Here is a 20632-nt window from a genome sequence, read left to right on the forward strand (position 1 = left end):
AATGGCTCCTCTGTTGTGTTTTTTCCCTTTCTTGTGTCAACAAGACTTTGTGTCAACAGCCAGCAAGCTTTTACTTGCCCTGAGTGTGTCCCCTGGGGCTGTTGACAGGGGGGTGGGGACAGCATCTCAAACATGTTTCCAGTCTGGCACAGGAGGATTGCAAAACCACTGGAGAAGGAGCAGCAGGGAAAGAGGAAGAGGCTGCAAGGGATGGGGGACAGTGCTGCTTAAGGGATGGAAGCTGATGGAGCCTGGAGATCTTGGTGTGTAGGAACATTTAGCTGGAAATATCCTTGTCTCCTCCACTGAGGAGATTTTTTTTTGCCTGGATCCGGGCATCATCCAAGGATAAGGATGGGAGATGTAGGGTGGTTTTAGTGCTCACATTGCTCAGTGGCTGTGCCCAAGCAGCAGCCATGGCATCAGGGATGGGCACAACCACAGCCCTTGCACAGAGCAGTCCTGGGGAGGATCCACACCACAATACATTGATAACTGTTCAATCTGCCAATAATCGATCAGAATTACACATCCACCTCATCTGGAGGTCAGAGATATCTTGTTAGACTCCAACACTTCCCTTCCCTGCTGTGCACACTTAGGCTACTCCTGTAAGATGTGTTAATAAGGGTGTTCTCCAACCCTTATTCACCATTTCACGGTGCCCTTGGCTCCCTGAGAGCATCTCCTTGGCTCTGCTAAGCTCAGGCCAACCTTGGGGAGGATGTGGGCACCCCATTTTTTATAGAAGCCTCAAATTTCTTGCCTCAGCCTTATCTTCTCCTGGCTCTTTCATGTTGCTGATAAGGGGCCTTGACATGTGGCTCGAGGTGTGCCCGCTCCTGAGGCAGCAGGCAGGGGTAGCTGGCACTGGGTGAGCTCTGGGGCAGAAGTTCAGCCCTCCAGTGCCCCTAAATATCACTCAGGGGCTGAAGCAGCTGCCAGCACTACTAAAATGACACTTGGTGGGGTGTCCCTGTGCAGGGGTGATCACACCTTTAACTGCTGCAAAGTTACAGCTCTTTATGAGCTTGCTGTGACCTCATGAATTTATCACTTGGGCCAACGCTGAGATTAATCAGGGGAGAAGGGGAGATATCATTTGAAGGTGTCAAACTATTTTTAAAGCATATTTTATTTAAAAAAAGACAAAACCCTGCTAGTCTGGCACTGGATTTTACCTCTGAGGGGCTATGGGCTAAACCCTGGGCTGGTGTGGCAAACAGCAGCTTTCCTTTTCTGCCAGAACCACTGGAAAATGTCACCAGGGCAGCAGCAGCGGGTGAGGAGCTGCAGATCCACCTCAGAGCTGGGAAAAGCTGGATGCTGGATTAAATATGGACTTTTTATCTGCTGGAAAGGGTGAGTGAGACCTTTCATGTCACTGAATAGGCTGATCAAAATCTCATCCTCACCTCCATGAGAGCAGGGTCAGCAGCAGAAGGGAAAAGCACTGACCTTTAGCACACGAAAAATGACCAGGCTTCAGCATTTGCACCAAATGATCTATTTGTATCAAAAAGAGCTGTTTCCATGACACTGGTCTGATAAGGCAGCTTAAGATTTATTTCAAAAACAGCAACAATGAAAAAAAACAGGGAAAAAACCCCACCAAACCACCACAACAACAACCAAACACCCCTGACTGTAGGAGGATTAATGTAGTGACAGCATCATGTAAGAAACTGTGTAAGTAGTGAAGAATAAACTGGACTGTGTTAGGCAGCACAACTTTGCATAGTTCATGGGCAATTTAATCTGATTTGGATGCAGTGGATGTGTGAAACCACAGCCCCCATTAGCTGTAGCAGATGTCACAGCTCCTGTCCCTCCTGAAGAAGTCCTCAGCCACGGCCAGGGGTGGCAGGAACTCCATGCAGTCCGTGCTGGGGCAGGGGAAGCACTGAGGGACCCTGCTGTCCATGTTCTGGGAGCCACAGGCTGTGCAGCAGCAGGCAGGGCTGGGGAAGGGGCAGGGGGGGTGGCAGGGCCACTCCTCCACGGGGCAGCTGTAGGGCTTGGTGTCCAGAGAGGAGGGCGGGCTGGGGGTCAGCGGGGTGAGGGGAGACAGCTGAGGGGGAGAGCAGCTGTAGTTCCACGGGCTGGGCAGGTCAGCTGAGCTGGGCGAGCTGGCAGCCTGGAGTTTGAGAGAGAAAAAGGGAAAAAAGGGGATACTTCAGGGAAATGTGGCCAGCAGCCAGAATTCCCGTGCTGTTGCCTTTCTCAGGGGGGTCTGGCTGCCCTGGGGGACAGTTTGGCCCTTGGAGGTCTAAACCCAAAGGCAGTTTCTATTAGTAGGGACAATCCCTAGCAGGAACTGGGCTGCTACTTGAACTTGGGACATTCCCCATCCTGCAGCCTCTCCCAGTTTATTTGGGGCCCTCCATGGGAAAACAATCAGAGCCCATGAGCATCCCAGGCTCCTAAAAGCAGCCAGATTCCCACATTGCTGCTGTTCTGCCCCAGGATGTGACTCCCTCTCCCCTTGGGGACACTGTGGCTGCTCCCCTGGGGCCCAAAGCTCACCAGGCCCTGGTTGAAGCAGAGCTGGACTGGCTGGAAGGCGTCGGGGGTGTAGTGTGAGGACGGCTGGCAGGCACTGAACGCTGGCTCTGAGGGTGCATCCGACTGGAGGCAGGAATCTATCAGCTGCTCCAGGTATCCAGGGCTTTCCTCGCAGGAGAGGCAGCTGGAAAACTGCCAGGACGGGCAGCAGCTGGGCACAGAAGGGATGGGTTCTGCTTCAAAAGGTTCTGGGAGAGAAGGGACAGCAGACAGCAGCAGGTTATTCAGTGTCTGTCTCACAAAGGGCAGTGCTGCCCCAGGCCAGGCTTCAGTGCTCTCCTATGTTCAGTAACCCTGTGAGTTTAGACATTAAAATAGGTCCTGCAAGGGCAAGGTGAATTTTCCAGGAAAGCAGAAACCAGGAGGGAGATGCTCAAAAGCATGTGAATAACTCAGGGAATTCAGCCCTCTCAACTATAAAGCTCTTCAAATGCTGGAAACTTCTGGCCCCAGGCATTTTGGACAGGGATCCAGCTGGAAACTCCCTCAGACACTTGACCCTCAAACACTCAGACACTGTTTGCAGCCCCAGAAGGTGGTGCCAGGCAGTGATTTGTGCTTCCCAGCCTGGCAGATGTGCCTTTGCCTCATCTCCAGACCCGGGGCAGCTACACCTGCAGGAAAAAGGGGATAACAGGAGGATAATTTGCTCTTTTATCCTCTGAACAGCCAGACAGGAGACAAACTTCTGAGCAGAACAAATGGAGCAAGCCAGGGATGATGTGGCACTGCAATCACATAGTGTTACTGGCCAAAGGGTGAGTTCCTGGAAAGCTCCCAGCAGACCTGGCTTTTCAGAATTATTATCTTTTCACACCGAGTTCAAACATGGTTTAAGGCAAAGCCCTGTCCACACGAAGGGCACAGGTCTGAAGTGCACACTGTAGGGTCAAGTTGGCAGTGTTCAGCTGGCTGTGGGGAGTGAGAAACACCCAAAATACATAAACTGATGGAGACTTTCCAGCCTGGAAAGGCTTTGGCATGTCAGCTCTGGCGTGTCTCACGTTTCTTTATTAACATAAGCAAATGGACTCTCAGCTATTGACGATGGAACAATTTCTTTGTCCATGCAATGGGTGCACTCACACCTGCCCAACCTTTCCCCTGTGCTTTGGCTGGGGATAATTGAAGGATCTGTGAGCCCAAAGTGCCACTCCCCTCACCCCTTCCCCCTTTTCCTGGGATATTCGCAGGCAGGAGGAAGAAACCCTTGGTGGTGTTGAAAATCTGGTCTTTCTCTCACTCCTATGGATGCTGCCAGGAGAGGGAGAAGAGAACAGAACTCAGCCAAGTGCTCCAGGGCACTCTGACCCTCAGTGGCACCCACAGCCTGGGGAAGGTGTTGTTATTCCCTAGGGACGAGCATCCCTTCCCGAAGGGGATCCAGTTCCTTGCTGTGGGAAGAACAACCTCTAGAAAGGAGAGCACCGTGTGCTCCTGAGCTCCTCATCTGCATTCCACGGGCTCCTTCCAGGTGCTGATTGGCCGCACCGCGGGTGGTGCCGGCCTCAAACCTGGGCTGGGAAGGCTCGGGGCTGTGGGAAAATTTGGGAATGGGGAGGGAAGGGCCGTGTGGATGGGCTTTGTACCAACCTGGGTGAGGCGGAGACACAGGCTCTGCAAACTGGATGCTGCTGCTGCTGCTGCTGCCCCAAGGAACCTGAGCAAAGAGAAGGGAAGGAGAGGAATTGTGGCACAGAGCAAGGTGAGTCTGGATTTTGGTGTAAGCTCTTTATATAAACCTAATTTCCCTCATGGCTGTGGCTTGGAAAAGCTCCCCGGCATTGACAGAACGTTCGATTAAAGTGTGTAACAGGACTTTTCCCAGTGCCAGCGCTGGGAACCGCAGCACCAGCCCAGTGTGAAGCCCTGGGATCGGCACCGTGCTGAGGGGCTCTGTTTGCTGCACTCCCGATTGCACAGAGCTGCCTCTGAAACTCACGTGTGTTAATTTCCAGGAGGGTGAATTCCACAGTGGAGGGAATCCCGAGGAATTCGTAGAGATGGATATTACTGAGAATGAGTAATTAACTAAAGACCACCGCAGGGATCCCATCAGAACGGATTGATGTCGTTTGAGAACCAGCTCTGGCACTGCTCCCCACTCCAACACAGGTCTGTGAAAATGGATGTGCTGGTTTGGGCAAAATTGGAAATATCTCCTCTGAGAGACAATGGACAACCTCGTTTTTTAAGGGATGTTGGAATCTGAAGCAAGACAGATCAACCACTTCTAGGAACCTGCCCTGCTGGAAGGGAGAAATCCACCCCAAAAGCAATGGGAGTTTTGATGTTTGTTGCATGGGACCAGGATTTTACTCTACAAGTACAAATACTGCTGGATTTCCCCCCTCAGTTTTAATTCATACAGAGCTCCACTTATTTCCATTATTCAAGATGCTCTCGAGTGAGCAGCTCATTTCCCTGGTAACAACTTCCCAGCACATCCCGTGCATTTAATTCCTTAAACAGTGGCTCTTCTGGGCTGAGAGTGCCTTTTCTCCCTGTTGCAGATGTGACAAGGCAGACAGAGATGAAGTCCCCAGGTTGAGCTTTTCTCAGTGCTCATCCTGCCAGCCCAAACCCTCGGGGGTTTTGGGGCGGGACACACCTTGTGCAGGTCACCGAGGTGACTTCTCTCACCGCCACTTTTCACTTTTTCCTGTGTGGGCACCACAGGGGTTGTGTGACGGGGTGGTGGGAAGTGAAAAGCGGTTCCACACAGCCCTGGGACACCTGGCTGAGATGAAGAGGCTGCTGCTGTCGGGGCTGCAGGGGAGGAGTGACCCAGCGTTTCCAAAACCTGACAATTCTGTTCACCCAGACCTCTCTGCCCCTGGCTCTCAGGCTGATTTTTGTGCAGTCAGCTGCAACAAGGTGCAGAAGCTGAAATCTGAAAGCCTTCAAGAGCTGTAATGTCACGAACCAGGAAGAAATAATGATTTGCCAAGCTCTTTATGCAAATCCCCAGAGTGGCTGGAGCTGGAGGAATCCTACAAAGGCTGGAAGAGGGAATGAGAGGGAATGTGCTCGTGTGTGTGCACACAGAGCTCCATCCCCTCCTCCAGAAGGGATGGGGCTGCCCAGGTGAGCCTTCCATCCTGCAGAGAGTGACTTTTCTGGAGCAGCAGCTTTGCTTTCTCGCTGTGTTCCTCAGATTCTCACCCCCCTAGGTCACTGCTGCAGCCAGTCTGGCTGAATGTTCTTTTCCCCCATCCTCACCAGCCTGTCACACTCAGGTTTTGGCCCAGAAATTACAGATTTTGCCCAGTCTTGGCAAAAAAAAAACCCCAAAAAAACAACAAAAAAACCCCCACAAAAAACCTAAACAAACAAAACATTAAAGGAGAAGGTGCAAAGCAAGCATTTTTACTCACAACATTTTTACTCACTGCTGAACCGGTGGCTGCTTGCCGTGCCCTCCTCTGCTGCAGTAACTCCTTGACTGTGATCTTTACCCTCACACCTTGGTACACCTTGGGCTTTCCTGGAAGAATTCATGGAAAAAACACTTAACAAGGAGGGAGAACCTCAGAGCAAACAGCAAATCCAGCAGGTTTTCAGGCATGCTCTACATGGAGAACAATTAGAGTTAACATGACTAACTGACTGTTTGTAATCACACAGCCCTCTTTAACACCTGCTATTCCAGCTTGTGGCAAGCAGACGCTCATGAAAATCTTGCTGTTGATAATGTTTAATAACCACATGTTTTATTCTCCTCTATCTCCTTCTTCCCCCCTTCCAGCTCCATCTGGTGCTGCTGTTGGATTCATTTAAATTCCTAACATATTTGCCTCTCTCAGGACCTGTAAATAAATGTGGGAAGCGCTTCATCCAGCAGATGAAGCCCAGGAATAAAACAATGGAAAGATGTGGGTGGTTATTCAGAGAGCTAAACAAAACACAAATAAAATGACTGCTTTCTTGCAAAGCCCAGATTATCTCTTTATTCTGCTCATGTACACCCCTTATTTATTTCAAACAAGCATTTAGGGTGTGTTTAATCCAGCCAAAACCAACCAGCAATCACCAGTCCCTGCCTGATGAGGGATTTTTAGGACAGGAAATGATAAAGAATTTACGTCTTCTGAAAAACCACTTCTTGTACTCATGGTAAAGCACTCAGATCCTCTGGCAGTTGTTTCTGCCCTAACTTTCTGCTGGAGTTTTAATCCAAATCACACAAGGAAACACACCCAGACTGGTTAGAAACTCAAAAAATGCCAGAGCAGGCAGCAGACAGCCCTGAAGGAAGCACCAAAAATAAACCCACAGCAGGAGAGCAGCAGTGCCAGAGCTAAACCCGGCCTTCCAGTGCCACCTCTGGATGTGGGACATCCTCTCCGAGGCAGCCGCACGCTGCCAGGACATCCTGGCACAAAACCAGCACTGGCTTTGCAGGTTCTGCCCACACATCCAGGGGATCCTGTACTGCAGGCACTGTCCTCCTCTGCTGGAACCTCTGCCAGCCCTCCCAGTGCCCCCGTGCTGCTCTGGGTGAGGACAAGCTGTGACAGGCACCCGGGTCCCTCCAGAGAGGTGACGGGGCTGCCTTGAGGGCAGTTTGCTGAGCTGGGCTCAGCTGGGGATTATCCATCTCATGTTTTGGTGTTTTGTTTCTGTTCAACAAACTGAAGATGGGGAAAATCAGGGGAGGGAAGGGTGGAATTGAAGGAGAACACCCTGGTTACCAGGCCTCCCTCCAGCCAGGGACGGCTCTCAGGTAGCAGCCCCTTCTAGCAGGGTCAAGGGTGGGATGGCGAGGGTGGGCACAGGGTGGGCAGGGAGCAGAGTGGTGGTTCTGGGGGTCAGGGTGATGGGGCTGGGGGTCAGGAAGAAGGGCACCAGGGGTGGTCTGGGGGTCAGGGGGCAGAGTGATGGGGCTGGAGATCGAGGGAAAGGGTGCTGAGGGTGGGCTGGGAGTCAGGCACGGGGTGAGGAGGAGCAGGGTGACAAGGACAGGGGGTGGACTCGGGGTCGGGGAGCAGGGTTGGGGTTCAGGAGCAGCGTGACAGGGACGGAGTGTGCGAGGAGGGCACCCAGAGGTGCGGGGGTCCCCTGTCACCCCCGGCCCGGGGGCCGCAGCGCAGCTGACCCGGCAGAGCCCCGCTCGGTGCCCGCGGAGCCCCGTCCCGAGCCGGCCGCGCCGGCAGCCGGCGGGCAGCAGCCGAGCCTTCCCTGCCTCCTCCCTCCCTCCTCCCCGCCCTCCCCGCTCCCTCCTGCCTTGGCAGGCGGGATCGCCTCGCTCGCGAAGTGACCCCGGCGAACCCCGAAACGGCCCCAAAGCGGGGAGTGGGTGGCCGGCGGGGGCCAGAGCGGGGCTTACCGGACATCCTGAGCCGGAGCGGGCAGCGCCTCGCCAGGGGCCCGGTGCAGCAGCAGAGGTGGCCCCGGCCCCGGCCCCACGAGCTGGCGAAGGGGGCAAGAGGAGTCAGGCTTGAAATTTGGGGGTGAAGGGACCTGCCTGCCTGGTGGCAATGGCAGGTGGATCCCGACAATATTATTGTTTTATCCCTACGGGTATAAGTTTGAGTTTTTCTCTCCTAATGCCAAGTATTTAAAACCTCTAGAAACCAATGATTTGACAATCAATGATTGCGCGATAGTTTCAATTTGAATATTCAAAGGCTCCACAAAATGGGCTATCTTTTTGTGAAACTGAGCACATCCCCATCTAGCAGAGGGTCTGGGGGAATAGGATTCGGTGGGGTCACCCTCCCCACCCTTTGCTTTTGGGACATTTGCAGGGTTTTATCCATCTTTCCCCAAAGGAAGCAGATGCCTACAAAGCAGCTCAGTGTTTTCCCCTCAGATGCACAGGCTGGGCTCCAGCCCTCTCATATTTCATTTGCTACCTGCAGTGAGGACTCTGCAAGGGACCGACTTGCTTTTTGCACATTTTTTCGCATTTTAAGGCTAAATTCTGAGGGTTTGGGGCCAAAATGGCAGCGGGCAGGCGTGGCCTAACAAAGAGGCTGCCCTGGGCACCCAGGTGGCTGAAGCTGCCTCAACCCCACTTGCTCCCACAGCATTCCCTCCCTCTGCCCGGATGCTGGGCTCGTACTGGAGTTTATTTGTGTTTTCCCCCAATTCAGGCTGCTTGTCTGTGCTGCACACACACTTGTCTGTGCCTTTTCCCCACTCGCCTCAGCGCTGGCCTGCCCTGCGAGCTGCAGCTGCTGGGCTTCAGTGTGTGTGGCTCAGAGCTCTGCGGTGACCATCCCTTCGCAGCGCTGCTGGAGCTGCGTTTTTAGGCTGCTTTTGAGCTTTTTCGTGGGGACCACGGCCTCTGCCATGGGCAGGGAGTCGAGGCAGAGAGCAGGCCGGGCTGTTAATCATCTACCAGCAAGCTCAGGCTGGCTGCTGTCACGGCCGAATCTTTTCTTTTCCTTTAAGTTGAACAAATACCACTGGATTTCTGCGGGGAGTGAGGCCATTCCTGGCTCTGAAATGTGCCCCTGCAGCTCCTGGTAGGCCAAGCCTTGCCTGGGACAGCTTTATAGGGACACATCCCACCGGGAGAGGAGCCCGCCTGCCACGGAGGAATGTGCTGTGCTGGGAATGGAGTGGGGGGGGTGTCACTGAGGAATTTGGGATCTGAAGCTCTTCCCTTCCTGGGGCTGCTCCCTCCTGGAGCTGCTGTGGGTGGGCGCGGCCCGGGCAGGCTGCAGGGAGCTGGAATGCCTGGGAGCTGGGATGGCGTTTACCCCCGTAAGCAGAGCCCAGAGCCGGCAGGCTGCCCAGCTCCAGCCCCGGGGGAGCCGCATGCCTTCAGGGAACACGAGGCAGCTGAGTTCTGGGTGTTCCTGCAGGGCCCGAGCTTCAGAGCATCTCCAGGTGGATAAAAACCCTGCCTTGGGTAGGAGCTGAATGCCTGACGGCGTCAAGCACTTTCAAGACAAGCTCAAAACCCTGTCCCTGCTTCTCCCTCAGAGCTTGATGGCAACACAGCCACGCTGGCCTGGTGGCCCTGCTCACACCAGCCCCTGGCAGAAGGAACAGCTGAGATGGGCACTGGGATGCACTGGTGTCAGCTGGGGAGTGGAAGAAGGCTGGAGCAGGACTCAGGTTTGGGGGCAGCAGCGCTGGCTCTGGGGCCAGGAGACCTGCACACACCCTGGGATGATCGGGGAGCAGCTCTGGCTGGGCAGGGGCCACCCCAGGAGGCTCCATACCTGCCACTCGTGGGAGGGGAAGGGGCTGTGAAGGCTTCAAATGCCCCCCCCCCCCCAGCCCCAGGATTTGAGGAGAAAAGGCAAGGAGGGATTTAAAACGTCTCATCCCTACACATTCCATGGGGCTGGAATGCTGCAGAGGCTTTTGTTGCTGCTGCTGTGGATGCCAGGCTTGGGGGGGGGGGGGGGGGGGGGTGGCGAGAGGAGGCAAAGGGGGTGCTCCCCTCCCTGGGCCAGAGCAGTCGGGATGTGCCGTGAGCGTGCCAGCTCGGTGTGTTTGCGTGTGCAGAGCTACCTCTAGTGGCCACGGGCCCCGGAGTGGCCCCGGGACTGGGAATCGGTCCCGTTCCCACCGACAGCCCACCTGGATGCCCCCTGGAGCAGCCTGCCCCGTGCCCACCAGGTGTGTGTGGATCTGGTGTGAGCAAGGAGGGAGCGGCTCTGCGGTTAGCTCGGGACAGAGGGGATGTCGGGGAGGCTGCGTTTGGTGCTCTGCAGTGGCAGGGATGGGCAGGCTTCCTCGGGCACGGGTCAGCAGGCAGGGCAGTGCCCACACCCTCCAGAACCTCTAAACCATTGAAAAGCCCTCTGAGGAGGAATCCGTGTTGGTAGGAAAAAACCTGCCGAGCGCAGACATTTTTCAGGCTGAGTATTTTACTTGTGGCACAGTGGGACTGGGAGAAATTCCTTTCACGAGGCACTAGAAGGCACCACTCTGAGCTAAACGTGGTGTGTCCAAGGGGCTGTGTTTCTAACCAGAGCACAGAGCATCACGTTTGAAGGAGCAGTTTTAGGAAGGAGTGTAAAATTTGCTTCAATAACGGTCTGTTTCTCTTTCCTCCAGCACTTCTCTCTCCTCAATAAGTTCTCCTGCCTTCGTAAGTCCCCCAGAGGGCACTTCCATCCTCTTTAGCCCAGGCAGAGTGGTCGGGAAGGTGCGGTGCCTCCGAGGGCTGCTCCGGGCACAGGTGGCTCATCCTGGAGGGCTCGTTGGCCCCGGCCATGAACGGGGACAAGCTGTAGGGCGAGGTGGCCGCGTAGCTGGGGGAGTAGTGGACATCTTCAAGGGGGTGCAGAGGGTAGGGCTGGGCTCCATGGATGGCCGGGGTCCAACCTGAACCTCGGAACGGGGAAACACCTCCGGATTCAGGCGGGGAGAGGCAGCTGGAGCTGGCAGGCAGTGCCTGCAGAGGGTCTGAGCAGGCACTGTCAGCCTGGCTGAGGCTCTCGGGTGAGGTCTGCTCCCAGGGCTCTCTCTGCAGGGAAACAGGGAGAGAAGGCAAGAAAAACCTTTAGGGACTAAAGCCTGTCCTGCAAGTAATGGAACATCTATCCCTGGGAACACTCAGAGGGTTTCTGTGGCTCTGGAGCAGTGTTTGGTGTTAGAACTGCTGAAAGGAAACATCCGTCCTGTCAGTGGTGGGCAAGGCCTGGAATAGGGTCCCAGTAGGACTGACCAGCCCTGATCCTACAGGATCCAGGAGCTCTGTCCTGGTGTGTGAGTGGAGCTGGGAAGTGGCAGGGATAGGGACAGGCAACAGCCTGGAGTCACCAAGGGCTGTTTCTAGAAAGGGAGGGTTTTGTCAAATCATAGAATCACAGAATATCCTGAGTTGGAAGGGACCCACAGGAATCATCAAATCCTGCTCCTGGCCCTGCCTAGGGCACCCCAACAATCCCACTCTGTGCCTGGGAGTGGTGTCCAGCTCAGAGCAGAGCGGAATGTCCCCAACAGGAAGAGGGGAGAATTAGATGGGACCAAAGAGAGCAAACCTTCCCCCAGAGTCCGGCCCCACTGCTGTGGCTGCTCCTGTAACAGCCACATCCTTCCCCCACGAGTGCTCCTGACTTAACCCCGCATTTAAATGGGGTGAACCTGCCCTGGGGGACGGAACCATCGAGCCACTCACGAGCAGGAAGTGCCCCGTGTCGTTGGGGAAGGATGGCAGGAGAGGGGGCACGGCCGGAGGGCTGAAGAAGGAGCTGGTGCCAGCTGGGAGAGGAGGAGCACGGTGATCCCCGAACTGCTCGCTGAGGTAGGGCTCCGGGAGGGCTGGGTAGCCCTGGGGGACAGAGGAGTCGCAGGAAAAGGGCTTGGAGCCCAGAGGGGAGGAGTAGACATCACTGACAAACTGCTTGGTGCTGTGGAAATCCAGCTCGGCCGGGAAGGATCTGCGGACGCCGTAGTACCCAGCCGTGGTGGGTGAGCCTGGGGGCCAGAAAAAAGGGTGGGAAACTGTAAGAAAAACTCTGACAGCAGCCACAGAACTATGGGCACCTCTGTGGGTGCAAAGCAGAGCCCTTTTCTGTCCAGCATCACCCAGGAATCCATCCTTCCTCGACACAGGTGTGTGAGCCCAGGTGCTTTGGGTTCCATCTGGTGACCTCCAACTGCAGCAAACCAAACGTGTTTGGAGAGCTTTAAATAGGAGGGCAGGGAGATTGAGGTCAGCTTAGCCAGGCTGGGCTTTTGCCTTGTTCTGCTCCCCTGGGGAGGAGGTTCCAGCCTCACTCCCCTTTCTCTGCATGAGAGCTCAAGGAATAAAACAGATCAGCTCCTGATTTTGGTTTCTCTCTCCAGCTCCAGGGAAAATTGGAAAACACAGGAGGAAAAGGATGGGTTCTGTGTGGCTCCTCTGCTAAAAGAGGTGGGAAGTGCTTTAATTACTGTCTTTGAGGATTTTACACAAGATTATTGCTGTTCTTTTTTCCATTCTTTTAATTACTTTCCTCCTGGGCTCTCTCTGAGGGGTGGCCCCGCTGCAGAGCTTGTTTCACATCCTCTGGAGGAGAACAGACAGGGCTGTGCCAACCCTCCCACCTGCAGGGAAGGTGTTTATCTGCGGAGGGAAAACCTTACCTGGCACTTGGCCAAAGGGTGACTGCACTGTGCTGGTGCTGCCCTGCAAAAGAGAAAGAAACATTTTAAAAATGACTTTTCAAAGCAAGGCAGCTCTCCGAGTGTAATTCACGTGCATTATTTGAGCCTGGGTGCTGTGAAGGGTTTAACTCCCTGATTTCCAGCCCGGGGCCTTGGAGGTATTAACAGATGTAGGCTAAGCAGAGATTTTGAAGGTCTTGTGCAGAGCTGATAAGAGGAGGAGTATCAAGATAACTGGCTTCTTCCTCCTGTCCCACAGCGTCCCATAAAGCAGGCAGAATGCTGAGGAGTCCTTTTGGTGTTGGCACAAACCAGACAAGGTGAGATCTGAGCTCTGGAGTGGCCAAAGTGGGCAGATTCCAGCCCGTGTTCCAGCTCAGCTGTGCGGGGTCTGCTGCCCCGGAGCTGCTTTACCTGGCCCCTCCTGGCAGCACAAGCAGGCTGTGTGGAAAGAGAGTTCCTAGATCCTATTTGGGTCCTACAGCAATAACAATCACCCTCATCATGTCCTCTTGGTCCCCAGGTAAAGGAGAATTACCCCCGGAGTGCCCCTGATGCTCCCAGTGCCTAATTCCTTCCACAGCACCCTGGCAAAGGCATCTTCTCCTCTGGAATCCCACTGAGTTCTGCTTTTGGGATCCCCAGGGCAGGAATCCAGAGCCCCGAGCTGCACTGATGTCATCTCTGTGTCCCCTGGGCAGTGCTCTGTCCAGTTTGCATAGTGCAAACAGGAGGTTCCTGCTGTAGCAGGCAACCAAATTTAGAGGTTTAGATTTGAATTAAATTTGCCAGCTCTGAGGACTTCCCTTTACTGCCAAGGGAAGGTTTGCAGCTGCTCCCTGCTCTGTCATGGAAATGAGCTCTGAGCCTGCACAGGCCACACGCGCTGCAGAGGTGACAGGAGGTGTCAGGAAGGAGCCCCTGGGCTTGTGGACAGAGGAGCGTTCATGTCACACGGGCAGGGCTTGCACCTGTCCCCAGCTAAAGCCATCACATGCAAATCCAGGTCCTCTCTCAGCATCCAGGTCACTTTCAGAGGAAAAAGCCGAGCTGGGAGGTTCACACAGCACAGATGCTGCCCGAAGGACAAGGGGCTGCAGTGATGGGAGCTGGGATGCTCTGCCGGAGGAACAGGAAGGTCCCTGGGCATGGCTGGCAGGCTCCAGCAGGGATCATTTCCAGTTATCAGAGGATTTAATCTTTGATCCTGTCTGTTCAACAGCCACTGAACTGCCTGGCTCTGTGCACACACCTGTGGTGCAGAGTCACAGAGGTGCCAGGAGCTCTGAGGGCTTTACCTGCCTTAACTCGAGTGCAGGAGCCTCTGCTGCAGCCCATCCTTGGGCTCATCAGAGCTGAGCCCTGCATTTCATTCCCTTCCCTGCTCCTTATCAGGCTTAATTGAAACCCATTAGTTAATTTCCTCCCTGCACTGCTTCTTCTCCATGCCATGGGAATGGGGAGCCTGGATCTCCTGCAGGTCTGCTCAGCCTCCCTGGGGCCCAGAGCGTGTCCAGCTGTTGATAAGCTGGGCTCAGCCTGCCTCGCCCATGGCCAGGCACAGATCCTGCCTGGGATTACTCCAGAGAGCTCTGTTGCTTCACTGCCTCCTAACTCATCTACAGAATGCCTAAATGCAAGGATCCAGCTCAAAATAATGACCTGGCTCTGCACTGGCTGCTCTTTGGCAGTGCTTTGGCTCCTGGGCATCACTTCTCTGGTCCCAGTCTGTAGTAGAGCAGCTGAAGGAATAAAAATTCTCCAAAAAAGCAAAGCTTAGCCTGGGCAGGGCACTGCTGAGTGTCTGGCCCTGGTCTGTGGGCACCCAGCAATGAATTCTCTTTAAACCAGAGCATTGCAGTGCTTCACCTGTGCAGGAATCCACTTCCACACCTCAGAGAAGACAGGAATCCTTTTACCCTGCAGAGGACAACTGCAGGTTCATACCTATGCACAGGAACAGCCAGAGCCTCCCTAAAGCCCAGGCCCGAGCCCTGCAGCTGGTGCAGAATCCCCGATCCGGTGTGGTTTTCCTCACAGCACACCCTGATTTCCCACCACTCGATGTGTGCAGGGCCTGGCTGTCAGGAAATTGTTGAACCCTCAGCCCAAAGCTCTGCTCTGCTGAGCCCTGACCTTCCCTGCTCAGCTCAGGCCTCCTCCAGCGGCCTCTGCTCGCACCAACAACGGCCGAGGGATTTTTTCTGGAGCAAAGATCACCCTGAAAGAAAAGATGCAGCTAAATTACCCCACATCATCAAGAGACAAAGGGGTGTTCAGTTATCTGCCACTGGCTTTGATTCTGGGTCGTATTCTGCCAGACAAACAGAGCTGCACTTACAGCTGCTCTTTTCATGATATGTCCGAGCAAATACGGATGTTTGCCCTGCACAATAATTTTTTGTCTCTCTCAGGGAAGGAGCAGCAGGGCTGGTTTTGCATCAGGCAGAGACACACAACTGCTGAGCTGCGGAGCACAAAGCCAAGGGCAATAAAGCGAGGAGGATTTTACAGTTCCAGGGGATTTTGATTGTGGTTGTTGAAGCTGCCGCCTCCAGAAAGGGAGCAGGTAAATGGTGATATCATCAACCAGGAGCTGTTTTCTGAGCTGTTTTCTCAGCTGCTTCCTGCTGCTCCCCAAGGAACTCTTCCTAAACTTCTGCCTGGTGGGAGCTTGTCTTTCCAAATGACTCTTTCCCAGTGCCTCTCCATGGCTCGGGGGGCTTCTGCCTTCCCGCAGCAGCTCAAGGCTCTGCAGATGGATCTGTGGCTGGATTTTGCTGTGTTTGGTGATGCCCAATCCTGGTTTTTCCTGCCTGTTTTGTTGCACAGAGTTAACGGGCATGAAAGTCACAGTGAGCAGAACCCTCAAGTAAGTCCTTGTGAGGTCTCCTCAGCAAAAAAAAGCCAGAGGTGAATGGCTTTTGGGGGGAAAAGCATCAGAAGCCCCAATCTCTGTGTTCTGCTGCCAGTAACCCGGGGCTCTGCTCCGTCTCTTTCCTTCCAGGACACAGTTCCAGCACTCCCTCCTCTGTCAGTGTCCCAGAGCTCCCAGCCAGCCTGGAAGGGAGGAGCTGCTGCCCAGCAGAGGTGAGTCCCAGGAGCACCCAGGGGAAGGTTCGTTGTGCCACTGGATGCCACCTCGTACTGGCATCACAATATTGTGTCCCCTCCTGGGGACAGCATTGCTTTTCTGGCTGGCAACTGAGGAGAAAAACAATGTAGTGTAGTAGGACTTGGGTTTCCTGTTGCCATAGAACCACTCCAAGAGGAAATCATCTCTTCCAAGCTGATGCTTGGCCTCTTTCCAGCCCATGACATCCCTGCAGCTTCCCCTGGCACTCTGAGAGGAGCTGGAAGGAGCTCGGCATTAGGGGAAGAGCAGCTATTTTCAGGGCACTGTCCAAGTGTAGCTGGTGGAAAAGGAAGTTGACTTGGGAAGGTGTCACACGTGGGATGTGAAAGAGGAATTTAACATCACTGCTATGCTTGAAAAGGGAGGGGAAAAAAAGGGCTTTGAGGCATTTAGGGTTCACAGATGTAAAAATCACAGAGCCATCATCGATGTCTTGGGGCAAGCATTAGTGTTGCAAACGTTTTCGCTGTTCTCTGTTACTACCGACAGGGCCCCAAACTCTCTTGAAAGCAGAGGATGGGATGACACGACTTTATGAGGTTAAAAAGGGGGTGGGGGGATGGGACTCACACTGAACCGGGAGCCGCTGCTCTGCCGGGATCGTTTTTCAGCCAGGAGATCCTTGACCGTGTGTTTCACTCGCACTCCTTGGTACACACGTTTGCCGAAATCTGCAGGGACTGAGGGAATGCAGGGTTCAGGGAGAGCACAGAGCAGCTGGAAGAAGCCAATTCATCACCTCTGGGCATCGAGTTAGGGAGGAAAAATAGAAATCTGCAATTATTAGTAGAAAATCATCCCTCGGGAGCCCAACAGTGAGAGCAGAGGAAAGACCGGTGTGTGTTACCCTTTCCATGCAGGTCCCTCTCTGCCTGGTGGTTTTTGGCTTTTCTTTTTCCAAAGGGAATCCCACACATTTCCCGTTTGGGTCAGCAAATGTTTATTTAACTGTTCAGTCCCTGTTTCTTTCAGTAGAGGGGTTGTGGCTCAGCCCTTGTGGAGCTGCTGGCTCCCAGCACAGCTCCCTGCCAGCTCTGATCCCATGGAAATGCTCTGGATGGATGGAGAGGCTCCTCTGGACCTCAAGAAGAGAAAGGCTCAGCCTGTTTTGTCTCCACAGCAGCCACAGGCAGGTACTCAGGGCTCTGCTCTACCCAGGTTATCGAGGAAGGCACTGAGTGTCCCTGCTGTGGCACCTGGAGGCTCTGGCCCTGTGTTTTTGCCCTGCCTGGGACACAGCACAACCCAAAACAGCTCTGGGTGGCTTTGGCATGAGGCACCTGCCCTCTCCCCGTGCCTGCACGGAGCTTTGGGAGATCCACACTGTGCACAGAGCTTGTGGCACAAGGGAGGGTGCAGAGCTGAGGGACAATAGCGGGGCCAGCTCTTTTATCCTGGCCTGAACACAGAGCTCGCACCTGCACAGCCAGGGGGGAGTTTCCATGTGGGCTTTTATTGACTTATCCCGGAAAATAACCCCTAACTGAAGCTAATCCCTTGGAAAACACAGAGCCACGCTCTCCTGCAGGAGCACAAACTGCCACTGCACAGCTGATGTGTTTGATCTCTAGAATTGATCATTTGGCTCTTCTGTGCCTCAGGATGTGTCCCTTGGCTCCGTTTCTGGTGGCATTGTGGCCCCAGGTGTGCACACACACGCACACAGGGGGAGATGAGAGGGTTCAAACAGCACAGTGCTGGCTTGGCGTTGCCCCAGATCGGTTTTTTTTGGGTCATAGCAGCTGCAAATTTGGGCAACTGGAATTTTATTTTGGTGTTTGAGTGCTGACCAGACAGATTCAGCCAAGGCCAGGCACAAAGCAAACACAAAGCAAGGGATGGAGTCCCAAAACCAGAGGTGAAGGTGAGAATCTCATACCAAAAAGCAGCAAAAGTGGCCCAAAATGGACATCAACTCTCCCAGGAATCTGCAGAGGACTCCAGCAAGCCTGATGCTCTGCAGGGGTTTTCCTGACACCTTTACTGTGGTCTCAAGGCATCAGGAAAGCATTTCCATCCCCCTCCACCCTTACACGCTGCTCTGTGCTGGTGAAGTCACTTCACTCACACCCTCAGTTATTCATTCCTCTGCCCAAATGGTTTTAATTAAGCAATGCTCAGCCCTCAGACCCTGGTCTGAAGTTACCACACCACCAAACCTGTTGCTTCCAGTGAATTATCCTGAGGCATCTGATGCTGAGCTGTCAGAACTTCAGACAACTCTGCCACTGGCAGCACTGGGGCAGAAAATGCTAATTCAGGCCTGAGTTTGTATCATTTCCAAGCAAATTGAATCCAATTTCACATCACTTTGATCTAACTGCCTTTTGGAAAAAAAAAACCCAAAAAACCATTGCAGTGTGAAGGAGCAGCAATTCAGTCTGGAGAAGGCAGAGCGTGCTAATGGATGCCATTAAATTCCTGGGACATTTCCGATGTCATTTGTCTGCTTTAAACAATTTTTGTGGGTTTTTTTTTTTTTCAATAGGAGCCCAAGGACAGCACAGTTTGTTCTTTCCCTGATATTGCCATGAAGATGCCTCAACTTGGGAAAACCTGAGGTGCTGGAACTCACCTGTTTCCATTGTTGGTGCTGCTGACGAGTCCCAGCTCCCGGATCCTGCAGGAATTTGGGGAAGGTCTGTCCCTCATGAGCTTCCCAGAGCAGAGTGAAGCCTGTGCTCATAATTCCCTGGGAAACTTCCAGCTGAGCCTGGCGGAAATGGGTTTTCTAGAATTTAGGGATGACTCCAGCACCGTACCTTGTTTGGGATTTGCTTAAATGCAAATCCCTGGATCTGTGTTTCACTCCAATTTGCATGGTCAGTGCAGATCCTTCCCCAGGAGCCTCCTTCCTGTCCGAGCTGACATTTCATGGATGAAAACCAGAGGTTTATGGACAGAAAACCCTCGGGTTGAAGTGAAAGGCTGCCAAGCCTTGCGGGGAGGAACGATTTCCTTACAGGTGAGGAATCTACCTGGAAAAACAAGGCTTGGGATGAGCACCTTGTCCTGTGTGAGATCCCCACGAGCTGTTGAAGGCCTTGGGCAGGAGTTCTGCCTTTCTGGGACTCACAGACTGGTCTGGGCTTTCCACAGCTAAAACTGTGCCTGGGAACCCAGGGGGCTTTGCCTGGAGTCTGCAGGGAGCAGGACAAGCTCCATGAGAGTTTGGGGCAGGAGCATCCCTGGCTTTGGCTCCCTGTTGTCAACTGAGGGTTCCCCTTTCTGAGGGGCTGAGCGAACAAGGAGAGGGAACAGCAGCCAGCAAAGGAGCTGCTGGACCCAGATTAAAGGTTCTGGTGGCCAAAACTGCCACGGCCACTCCTCTGTCGGCAGCAGGGCTTGGCTGTGCAACATCTGACCAAGGAATGGAGCCTTTAAACCCTTCTTTAACCACTGCCACTTAAACCCTGCTTTGACACGTCCCCACACTTGCTGGTAGGGAGCCTTTTCCCTGCAGTGGGGCTTGCACAGAGGCTCTCTGGGGTGCTGTGTGCCCGAGCAGGGGGGGCTGGCTCTGTGCAGCATCGCTGTGCTCATCTTACAGGGGCAGGACGAGCCTGGCGCCGAGATGCTGCTCCTAATTCAATCTCCCTCCTTGTGGAGCCTGCTGCCAGCTTGCGGGGCCATTAGGGAAGATCCTGCCCTCCTGCTCATTCCATGAGCTCTCCCCAGCGCTGGCCCGGAGATTCATTCGGCCTCTCAGGTGTCCTGCCTTCCTGGGGAAGGGTTTTTTGATGTGTAATTCTTTTTAAAGTGTAATTCTTCTTTTCCTTCGGAGGAAATAAAAAATACCAAGAGCAGCATCTGGCCAAGGCCGTGTCTGGGCAAGGCAAGCTGAAACAACATCCTGAATAATTCCTGATGTTTTTAACCTGGAGAACCACTCGGGTTCTCTGCCTGCTCAGGACCGGGAGGACTCCACACCACGAAGCCCAGGGAGCACTCGAGCCCCTGGGTGCGGAATCTTTCCCAGTGTGTGGATGGATTTCTATATAAAAACAACTCTCCTTTCAGCCCTTCTGTTCTTTCCCAGCCCTTTCTGGTGCCCACAGGTGTCTGGGATTTGGCTGGCAGGTAACAGAAGGGGCAGGAAGCACCAGGTGGGCCGGGGCAGATGGAAAGTGGCCCAGAAAAGGGTTGGTTTTGCTCTATCAGCAGTGGGCTGCGTTTGCCAGCTGCCTCCTGGCACGGAGTTTTGTCTTCTGGGCTGGATATTGATGTGTTTTGGTGAGGGTGTTCAAGTTCAACCCCAGCCCCATTCAGGTGTTTTCTGTGCTGGTTGCAAAGTGCAACCAACCAGAGAGAGAACAAAAGCTCAGCCAGGCTTCTTTGAGATGAAAACCTCTTGCCTTGTGTTTTTGTTTGAAAAATCATCCCACCCAGATTTCCTGGATTGTTTAGTGGATTTGGGCCCGTGTTTTCCGTTCCCATTGGGGCAGAGCTGGGCTGTGTGGTGGGATTTGCAGGAGCTGCTGTGTGTTGGCACGACGCGCTCTGGGCCTGCTCTGTATGCCCACATTTGCTTTTAAAAAGGCATTTACCTGTGCCAGAGCAAACTTGGAGAATTTTGCCTCAGCTTTGGGTAACAAAAGAGCCTGGGACGGCAGATGGGAGAGTCAGTGTGGGTTTAATTCAAACTGTCCTTCCGAGCTGCCTACTGATGGACGAGCAAAGAGAATTCCTTGTGTTATCTCTCGGCAGGAGCTGCAGAGCTGGTGGGTTTTGTGTTCAGTGCTGGCTGGGATGGATTTTCAGTGTGAGGACTCTTGTTTAAGCAAGGAATTATTCCGGAAGCACCAAAAATTAACTTGGAGTCACAGAACGCTTTGGGTTGGAGGGAACCTTAAAAAGCTCATTCCGTTCCAC

The 20632-nt window shown here is 53.8% G+C and overlaps 2 protein-coding genes and 1 long non-coding RNA gene across 5 annotated transcripts; 1 reads left to right on the forward strand and 2 right to left on the reverse strand.

Moving 5' to 3' along the window:
* Nucleotides 1-3: 3 nt before the first annotated feature.
* Nucleotides 4-8122, reverse strand: COLCA2 (colorectal cancer associated 2). Of its 3 annotated transcripts, none has more exons than XM_042034451.1 (5): nt 7895-8122; nt 5943-6052; nt 4159-4225; nt 2527-2753; nt 4-2137 (listed from the first exon to the last, which is right to left on the reverse strand). In XM_042034451.1, the coding sequence occupies exons 1-5, from the start codon at nt 7899-7901 to the stop codon at nt 1799-1801; spliced, it is 750 nt and encodes a 249-aa protein (XP_041890385.1). In that variant the 5' UTR covers nt 7902-8122; the 3' UTR covers nt 4-1798. The 3 variants fall into 3 exon arrangements, with proteins under 3 accessions (XP_041890385.1, XP_041890384.1, XP_041890383.1); XM_042034450.1 differs by lacking the exon at nt 7895-8122 and adding an exon at nt 6206-6357 and having other exon boundaries at nt 5958-6052; XM_042034449.1 differs by lacking the exon at nt 7895-8122 and adding an exon at nt 6206-6357.
* Nucleotides 3068-6499, forward strand: LOC121667613. The gene is made up of 2 exons (XR_006017120.1): nt 3068-4270; nt 4524-6499. It is a non-coding gene; the product is annotated as an uncharacterized LOC121667613 (long non-coding RNA).
* Nucleotides 8123-10430: 2308 nt separating the features above from the next.
* On the reverse strand, nt 10431-16492 carry CUNH11orf53 (chromosome unknown C11orf53 homolog; the record flags this gene model as incomplete). Its single annotated transcript, XM_042034034.1, has 4 exons — nt 10431-10999; nt 11654-11952; nt 12604-12646; nt 16331-16492. Coding segments are annotated over 4 exons (903 nt in total), but the record flags the coding sequence as incomplete, so codon positions are not given.
* Between the last annotated feature and the right edge of the window lie 4140 nt (nt 16493-20632).

Source organism: Corvus kubaryi, unplaced genomic scaffold, assembly GCF_017639235.1.
Source record: "Corvus kubaryi isolate FWS band 111438036 unplaced genomic scaffold, C.kubaryi_AGA036_p1.0 37367, whole genome shotgun sequence".
In the NCBI taxonomy this organism is placed as follows: domain Eukaryota; kingdom Metazoa; phylum Chordata; class Aves; order Passeriformes; family Corvidae; genus Corvus; species Corvus kubaryi.

Bases quoted from the DNA above. Each gene is read 5' to 3' on its own strand.
- COLCA2 (XM_042034449.1), bottom strand. From the start codon at position 6,275: ATGTGGTTATTAAACATTATCAACAGCAAGATTTTCATGAGCGTCTGC. The intron at 6,053-6,205 runs GTGTTAAAGAGG...GAATTCTTCCAG, and splicing joins GCCACAAGCTGGAATAGCAG to GAAAGCCCAAGGTGTACCAA. The intron at 2,138-2,526 runs GTGAGCTTTGGG...CTCAAACTCCAG, and splicing joins TCTGCTTCAACCAGGGCCTG to GCTGCCAGCTCGCCCAGCTC.